The following is a 9,087-nucleotide window of genomic DNA, read 5'->3' on the forward strand; positions in this document are numbered from 1 at the left end:
AGCCGGCTACGCGGCAGAGAGAGATGCTGTGACAGCCGACGCTGGGACCAGAAATGTCCTTTCAAGTGTCACCCCGCACACGGCGAGGCATTGGCTTTTCTTCCACAAGAGCTTTCAAACCCAATTAAGAGACCATTTTCCAGCCCAGTTTGGGCAGCTCACACGACGACTTGCCGTCTGACTCTGTTGCCTGTCACCGCACGGACATCTAGTAGCTGGGATTGTGGCTCGGGGCGGGTGGGGGGGGAGCTGGGTGCAGCCTCCCCCCGCAGCCCAGCCCCACGGCTGTCACCAAGCTGGGGTGCTCCCCGGGGCCTCACAAATTACAGACAATCAACCTTGTCAGTTGCCTCCTGCTGCAAACACACGCGGGTGTCTGCTTCCATTCTGCAAAACTTGGGCTCCAAAGAGGACTTGACTCCAAGGGCAGAGAGATGCTGGGATTGGGATTGCCAGGGTCTCACGGTCTTTAAAGTAGAGATCATGGAAAGACTGAACCCAGGCCAGCATGCACACCTTGGGAGACTCTGACCCAAGCAAATGGTCAGGGACGCTCCTGGGTCCAGCCCACCATTATCCTAGCCTTGTCTCTGGCGAGCTTGTGCCCTGGGACACCACACGCTCCCATTCTTGGCCCCAGCTTCCTCGCTTATGAAAAAAGTCGTCACTAAAGCCATCCACGCTCTGGGGCGCCTGGGTGGCTCAGTCCTTCAAGCATCTGACTCTTGATTTCGGCTCACGGTTTGCGAGTTCGAGCCCCGCGTCGGGCTCCGTGCTGACAGCGTGGAGCCTGCTCGGGATTCTCTCTCTCCCCCTCCCTCTGCCCCTCCCCTGCTCATCTTCTCTTTCTCTCTCTCAAAAGAAAGAAACGTTCAAAAAAGTAATGTCTGCAGTAAACAAAGCCAGCAACCCTCACCACCCCTTGGAGGTTGAAAAAAGATCACATGAAGCCCAAGGAATAAGTATAGGTCATAGTGGGCATTCGGCAAAAAGCTGCTATTACTGTGAAGGGCACGCCTGAGATTATGGGGTATTTGTAAGCTTGGTGAGAAGTATCAAATTACGAGAATCATCTTGGACGGTTGAAAGGAGGAGAATGAGACATGGCTTTGGTTGTAAGATCTGACACCCCAGAAACACTCTTTATTTTTGTTTTATTTTGATTTTTTGGTGGAGCGTGAATCCTGAATCTGGACTCAGCCTGGACAGCCCCAGGAGGAAGCTGATAATCTTTTTAGAATATTATCGCCCCTTGACCTAAAAGAGTATTTTCTGACGTGTTATTGATAAAGGGAACGATTTGATACAATGTAAGTCATGTACAGTATTATTATTTTGTTAAGTTTGTTAAGTTTGAGAGAGACAGAGACAGAGGGAGTGGGGGAGGGGCAGAGAGAGAGAGAGAGAGAGAGAGAGAGGAGAACCCCAAGCAGGCTCTGTGCTGTCAGCACAAAGCCCGACTTCTACTCAGGTCATGATCTCACCGTCTGTGAGTTCGAGCCCCGCGTCGGGCTCGGTGCTGACAGCTCAGAGCCTGGAGCCTGTTTCAGATTCTGTGTCTCCCTCTCTCTCTGCCCCTCCCCCGCTCATGCTCTGTCTCTCTCAAAAAATAAATCAACATTAAAAAAAAAAAAAAGAATTGGGGCGCCTGGGTGGTGCAGTCGGTTAAGCGTCCGACTTCAGCTCAGGTCACGATCTCGCGGTCCGTGAGTTCGAGCCCCGCATCGGGCTCTGGGCTGATGGCTCAGAGCCTGGAGCCTGCTTCGGATTCTGTGTCTCCCTCTCTCTCTGCCCCTCCCCCGTTCATGCTCTGTGTTTCTCTGTCTCAAAAATAAATAAACGTTAAAAAAAAAAAAAAAAAGAAAGAATTGTAAAATAATAGGTCTGTGCCGTTTGGAGCTAACAAAATTTACAGCAACAAATGAAAACTGACACGCGGGAGGTCAGAAGCCCCCGTCTGGGTGGGCGGTCCCAGGACCCCTTGCTTCCTACTCGACTTTGGCCACGCCAGCCGCTGACTGCCCACACATGCCCCCGTGTCTCCGTGTCTCCGTGTCTCCGTGGGCCGCTGGGCAGAATAGCAGCCGCCGTAACTGACTCTCAATTCTCAATCTCACAACTGGGCACTTGACCGGAGGAAAATGAAGTCAGGGAGGGTGGTGGCTTCCACAGAGTCCATGGTCCAGGCTAGGAAATAAGAAAAGCCCAAAGCCCATGTCTCCTCAGTGGCATCTGTCCTGAGGCTCCTGATGGCACAGACCTCTGACTGTCACTTGTGCCCGTCATGTCCTCGAGGCACGCCCCGGCACATGGTCACTGTCAGTGGTACTTGTCCAATGGGGAGAACGAATTAGAGGGTGCGGAGAAAAGGCAGCATCTTCGGGGGACCTCGGCTCTCACTGATGTAGTGGTTTCCAGGAGCCTTGGAAGGACGTGGTCACGGCTGCACTCACCACCCAGAGGACGGCGCTCAGCGGTGGTGGAGGTCACAACTCTATGGCAGACGTGGGTTCAGACCCCGGCTCCGGGACTTCCCGGCAGGGGCTGGCGGGCAGGTCACCTGCGGGTCTACGCCTCAGTCCCCCGGCCTGTAAAACGGCGTTAAAACAGCCCGATTCCCAGGCTTTTGTAGGATCAGATGAGCTGATGCCCGCAGAGGGCTCACGCCTAGTGACAGGCACCTGGAACGCTGCGCGAGCCTCCGCTCGTGTTCAGGGGCCGCCCCTGTTCCATCCACCGAGCCTGGGGGAGGGAGTGGCAGACACCGCCGGGACCCAAATCCAGATCCAGAGGGCTCCTAAGGGCTCAGCCATGCCGGTTCTCCAGGAGGCGTCCGAGGACGCACGGGAAGTTCAAGGGCCTCTCTCGTCCACCTGCAGCTGTGGCCCCGGCGTGGAGCCCAAGCACCCCCGGAATGCTGGACGCCCCTCCCCCGCCGCCTTACCTGGATCACTCCACCCCCTTCGCCCGCTTCCCCGGCCAAAAATGCCTCTGGCAGCTTCAGCATCTTCCCCAGCCAGTCCATCATCACCGTCTCCAGCTCCGTGCACGCCGGACTCGCGGCCTAGCGGGGCGGGAGGAAAGGAATCAGCCACCTGCCAGCCCGTGACCCATGGGGACGCGAGGCGGCCCGCTTCCTCACTTCTGTCCCTTGGACGCTATCGGTTTCACAACAGCCTTCAGCATTTTCAAAAGGCCCGTCTCTGGGCGGGATTACTGTGCTCTCCCCGCTGGCAGTTCCGGGGAGAAGAGGCAGCCCAGCAGAGACGGGGACCCCCGGAGTGAGCACCACAGAGGGACCCCTCACGCTGCCAGCTCTGAAGCACCACCGAGGGCCACCCTGGCCATATCACACGCCACACCCCTGTTCTGTCTCGCTCTGGAAGGACGGACGCAGCCACGCTCCCCAGATCCCAGTGGTGCCCCAGAAGGGACAAGGGTTTGTGCGGCCCTCTCGGTGACCTCACCGTCCTCCACCCACAGACTCGGCTCCCTGGGGACGTCACCCCCTCTCACCCACCCTTCTCTGCCACAAATCTCTAGAGGCTGGCGTCAGAGCAAGGGGCCCGGTCTTGCAGAATTTCAGGAGCAGATGGGTTTAGTGCCCCTGCCCCGGGGGCACCTGAGTGGCTCAATTGGTTGAGCGTCCGACTTCGGCTCAGGTCATGATCTCATGGCTCATGGGTTCGAGCCCCGAGTTGGGCTTTGTGCTGACAGCTCAGAGCCTAGAGCCTCGAGCCTGCTTTGGGTTCTGTGTCTCCCTCTCTCTCTCTGCCCCTCCCCCGCTCGTGCACACACGCTCTCCCTCTCTCTCCCTCTCTCTCTCTCTCTCTCTGTCAAAAAGAAATAAACATTAAAAAAAAAGTCCAGTCCCAGATGCTATTCAAAAGCCTGGATGAGCGTCAAACATGTGCTCTCTGCCCAGGACTCCTGGGAGAATGGCCGGGAAGGAAGGCAGAGCCCATAATGCCCCTACCGTCCTGTGCTGCATTCCACCAGCACCTCGTGTGCCCCCGTTTAGTTATCTGTGTATTCACAGAAGGATCTAGAAAGATGCACCGGTGGACCCTCCTCCGTAGTCACAAGTGAGTGTGGTGAGACTGGACGGAGTCGGGGAGGTGCGTTCTAGGTGGCCCGTGTCCTCTGGGAGCCCCCGGGGCAGGTCGCTGACCTTGCCTTTTAGGAGCTCGAGCTGGTGCTCTACCATCCCGGACTGTCCCCTGTCATCGCACAGGGGATGGGGCAGGTTGGCCTGGTTTCCACCGAGAATGCATGGAGCACCTCTCGCCAGGTGGGTCTCACTGGGGTGCCAGGGCCACGTGCACACCATGATGCACGGCTGGTGACAGCCAGCTGGTCAGCCCCGGGGGAGGTCCTACCCCATCCCAGCTACAACCAGCTCCAGGCTTGGGAACCTGCACTCACTGAGGAACCCGTGTCCTGGCCAGTACAGGCGAGGGACAGGGAGGCGGTTCTCCAAGCTTCCAGAGAAACCAGTGTCCTCAGAAAAAGCACACGCAATGGGCTAGATGCCGAGTCACCCAGAAGGGACACGATGGCTCTGGACTGGCAGAGGGAAATGAAATCTGCTGCAGCATCTAATAAGAGAAGGCGTCCCTCAGAAGGGGGTGTGCTCGGCAGAGATACAGGGAGGGCACCGAGGCCACCCTGTCAGTGCCCAGGCTGCTGTCCCGGGGGCAGAGGAAGGCCTTGGGGCACGTGCGGAGGGACGGTCCAGAGACCCCCGGCAGAGGAGCCAGGGATGGCTCCCCCGCAATCCTTCCTGGGCGGCTGACTTCCTCCCCCAGCAACTCCGGATGGACGGACGCCCCTGTCTAAACAGCAAGCCTGCCGGAGTGGCGAGCTGGCAGGTGCTGGGTCCTGCTGCTTGGCCCGGCTCGTTCGCAAACTAACGCCTCTTTCACATGCTCAAGGCCAAGCCCGGCACGAGTCAGTGCTCATGCGTCCACTCAGCTGCAAGGCACGAGCCAGGTGGCACTCTGGACCCAGAAGGCCAACAGAAGACCCTGACCTTGGAAGATGTCAGCCTGGTGTGGGCAGCCCGGGGCCCCTGAGGCAGTCAGTGCACGGCTCTAGCTGAATCCTTCCAGCAGCTCCAGGGCTGGGGGCAGGGAGCCACAGGCAAGAGCCGGCCCCACCACTCCGCTGGCATTCTGTCCCCAGATACGGGGGTCCTGGGACAGCTGGCACAGATGCCGGGCTGGCCCCATTTCCAGGGCCACCTGCCCTGTGTCGCTGCCCACTCGTGATGGGCTGGAGGGGGCCTCTCCAGGCACGGCAGCCTTGGCTGCCAACAGATGGGCCAGGACCCCGGCAGCTGCAGAGTTCACAGAAATGCTCTGGGATGCTTGGCAGAATGCAGATTCCCAGGCTTAGGCTGCAGACACTCCAGGGTCTGGGCTGCGGTTTGAATTCCTACGGCCACCCTTCCGGGAAAGGAGGCTGTACCTCCCTGTGTCCCTAAGTCCCTTAGGGGTCACTCTGTCCAGGGCTGGATCCTTCTCCGCTCCCCACAGGTGGCTGGTCCCCACGGCAGATCCCCCACCACTGCCAGGAGCCCCCCAAGGGCCCCCCGAGCTCACCCAGGAGAAGCCGATGCAGCCGATGGCCCCGCACAGCATGTCCGCGAGCATGGCCGGGTACGAGTTGGCTGAGGGGAAGTAGGCAAAGAAGTAGGGGCTGTGCCAGTGCGTCACCTGCGTGGAGACAGAGCCCAGCCCCGCGTGAGGAGGACCCAGGGCCCCTCATTTCCAGGATTCTTCAGCTGGCCCCCCTCCTCCTCCATCTCTGACGCAAGCCACCCCCTCCAGCAGCCATGGCTCCATCACCCCTGCAACCCTCGTCTCTTCTGTTCCAGCCTTGCTGGGGGGGCCTGGGGCCGAGGTGTCAGGGAGAGGGGAGCAGATGTGCAAGGGCACGTCCCATCAGGGGAGCCGGGGCTCAGCAAGGCCACTGGGAGTGGGGACATCTAGGGGCGGGCGTGCAGGACTGGCTGGGAATACCCCAGAGTTTGGGAAGAAGATGGGGGAGGGGCCCTTCTTGCTCCTTTAATTTGTTCTTGCTGCTGACATGCCTGTCATGCGACAACAGAAAGAATAAAGCCCTCAAGACGCCCTGTACCCCTAGGGATTGTCACGGAGTCTCTACTTGGGGTTGTCACCTCTTTATCAGTGTCCAGGAGACATGACCCAGCCCCCCAGCCGCCCCCAACCCCGGCACCGCCCCATCCAGCCCGCGGCAAATGCAGGGATGTTGAAAGCGCCCAGGACTGCAAATCGGGCGGCCGGTCGGATTTTCTGGGTTACCCCAGGCCGGTGACCGCCCCTCTCAGAGCCCCCAACACCCCCTCAGGTGGAAACAAAAGGAGTACCGGGGCGTTTCCGCCTCTACACTTCTCGTGGCCTGCCTCCAAACCCCCAAAGGTGGAGGAGGTGTTCTGTCAACACGAGTCACTTTCGTGGTCTGCGGCAAAATGCAAACCCCGTTTCCCTAAGGAACTAGTTACTAACTGGCCACAGGGTCCCCCGTGACACAAGAGACCCCCTGATCGGGCAGGTCGCTGCCCAGGAGCTCTCAGAGAACTGGGAGCGGCCGACAGGATTTGTGCAGACTCCTGGGGACTTAAGACCGGTCCCACAGCCACCAAGGCCACCCCACGTCTGCATGCTGAGCGCAGGCGAGCACCTGAGGAGGACGAGGGGGCTGCGGGGACGTGCCTGGAGCGCTGAGGGGTGGAGGGACGGACACGAGCAGCAGGAGCCCGGGGAGAACGAGGCGATTCAGCCTGGGGTGGGGGCGGGGGTGGCCGGGAGCTCTCAGCAGAGCCACGGAGAAGCCAGCCGGCGGGACGGTGAAAGACGGTGGATGGTCTGGAGCGAGTGAGAAGCTGAGCACAGCCCCAGCCTGGGGGTGGGTGGTGGCGGTCAGGCAACCAAGGCTGGTGGTGGCGCTGAGACGGGCCCAGTGTCCAGGTCCCACGAAAATTTTAGGGGCCCGGAAAACATTTTCATTTCTTTGAAGAATCAGAAGAAAGAAGGAAACACTCCGGGCCAGGAAAGAAATTAACCTAATGCTACTATGTTCTCTTTTAAGTCAATGCCTTTGCAACTGATAAGTGCCCTGTGGAGGCCCCTCCCTGGGTGCCCTCCCTGCCGGCCCGGACACCTGGCCAAGGACAGGAATGACTTTGTTTTGCCTCCCAGCTCAAGCTCGCACCCACGCCCGAGATGGATGTTCCTGCACTCGCTCTGCAAGACCTGCAGACGGAGTCCCTCCCACCCCCACCCCGCTGGACCTCACCTCCTTTCCCTGCAACCGCACAGAGCACTGGGAGGGCTGGAATCCCACCCAGGGACCCAGGACCTTGCACTGCCCAGCGCGGCTCTGCACACTGAACGCCCCCTTCATACCAAGACTTCACGTTCCGATGTCTCCCACCTTCCCCGTGGATGGCATGTTTGTGCCCCCAGATTCCTGTGCCAAAGCCCTAACGCGCACTGTGATGGTCTTAGGAGTGGGGCCTCTGGAGCGCAATAGGGCTCCATTGGACCCCGAGGCGGGTCTGGGCAAGGAGGAAAGGCCAGGTGAAAATATGCCCAGAAGGCGGCCATCCGCAAGCCTGGGGGAGAATCCTCCCCAAGAATCAAATCCGCTGGCCCGGCCCCAGAAGCAAACCTCTGTTGTCTGAGCCGCTCCGCCCCCGGGTGTTTGCACATTTGGCAGGAGCGCCCTCTCGGCCTGACATTTAACCACACCTGCCCTGGAGGGGCTTAGCGTGTTTGCACAACCTCAGGGCGAGAACTTGGATCCTGCACTTGCCTCCAAGCACAAATGTCAAAGGAAACCCCTGGGAGAATGAGAAGTGAGCAGCGGGTCTGAAAGAGGCGCTCTCCGTCTTGAGGAGCAGCCCTGCCCCAGGTCAGTGGCCCTGGGACGCACTGGCTTCAGGGGACAGGGGTCTGCACAGAAACAGATGCCTCCCACATCTCCAGTGAAATAAATATGTGCCGTCTGCTAAACACAAGAATATTAAGAATGTGCTTCAATCTGAACTTCCTTGAAAACAGCCACCGGGGCCCTGTGTCCTCCAAAGGTCATATGACTCACACGCATGTACCAGGGGCTCGGGGTGGGACCTGACCTGGGGCTTACGGGGGGACGGGGTGGTGGGGGGAAGAATACTCACTGCCCTCGGAGCCCACACAATCTGGGTGGCGGTCCTGGCTCCACAGCTCACTAGCTGTGTGACCTCAGGCTGATCGCCTAACCTCGCTGGGCGTCAGTTGCCTCAGCTACAAAGCAGAAATGATAAGTCTCTCTCCAGCAAGGGGGCTGTGAGGACCAGGTAGAATAGCACGTGAGACCTGCCCCGTGCCCAGTAGGTGCTACCTCACGGCTAGCCCTCCCTTCTTCCAGCCTTGGGGATACACTTACCCCTGGCATGATTATCCTCTCAACGTCATTGATGATGTCCTCAAACGCGTCTGGCTCCTCGGGGGCAGTAGAGGGGACCAGCGACCGAAGGTAGCCAGGCTGCACGTCGGGGTAGACCTGGCGTCCCTCGATGCCGTCCAAATAGTCCGCCACAAAGTCCGTCATCTCCTTTCCTCTCCTCCGGAATTCGCTTGAGTTCATGGTGCGTGGGCTCCGCCAGGGGCAGGACCTTCACCGCGAGAGAAAATAAATCAGTTAGCAAACAGGACGGTGTCTCAACTGGGGTCGGACAGTTACCAGCAACCTGACTGCTAGGACCGCCTGGGCAGCCATGGAAACCCCCAGATCCCGGGTCAGGAGCACCTCCCTCCGTGTCCAGATGGGTGGACACACCACCGGATTTGGACACGGCGGCAGACGGCTGGTTCTACCGCTCGCCAGCCACTCCCGACTTTTCATCGTCTGCGGAGGTGAAAGGGGCGGGAAGTACACACCGTTTTCCTGGCCCGTCCCAACCTTGATGACGACCACCAACCCACCGAGTCCGGCCTCGACCCTTGCGAGCCAGCGGACAGGGACAAGCGAGCGTAACCTTCTGAGCCTCTCTGCCCGCACGAGAGACACACATGGCAA

At 59.4% G+C, this 9,087-nt stretch overlaps 1 protein-coding gene across 1 annotated transcript in view; it reads right to left on the reverse strand.

Moving 5' to 3' along the window:
- The window catches only part of DDC (dopa decarboxylase), a 65,512-nt gene extending 56,857 nt beyond the window's left edge, over positions 1-8,655 (reverse strand). The window contains exons 1-3 of the mRNA XM_042927563.1: positions 8,455-8,655; positions 5,604-5,717; positions 2,945-3,064 (exon numbers count right to left, since the gene is read on the reverse strand). Coding sequence (XP_042783497.1) covers positions 2,945-3,064; positions 5,604-5,717; positions 8,455-8,655 — 435 coding nt within the window. The remainder of the gene's footprint in view (positions 1-2,944; positions 3,065-5,603; positions 5,718-8,454) is intronic.
- Between the last annotated feature and the right edge of the window lie 432 nt (positions 8,656-9,087).

The sequence above is a fragment of the Panthera leo genome, chromosome A2 (genome assembly GCF_018350215.1).
Source record: "Panthera leo isolate Ple1 chromosome A2, P.leo_Ple1_pat1.1, whole genome shotgun sequence".
Taxonomy (NCBI): domain Eukaryota; kingdom Metazoa; phylum Chordata; class Mammalia; order Carnivora; family Felidae; genus Panthera; species Panthera leo.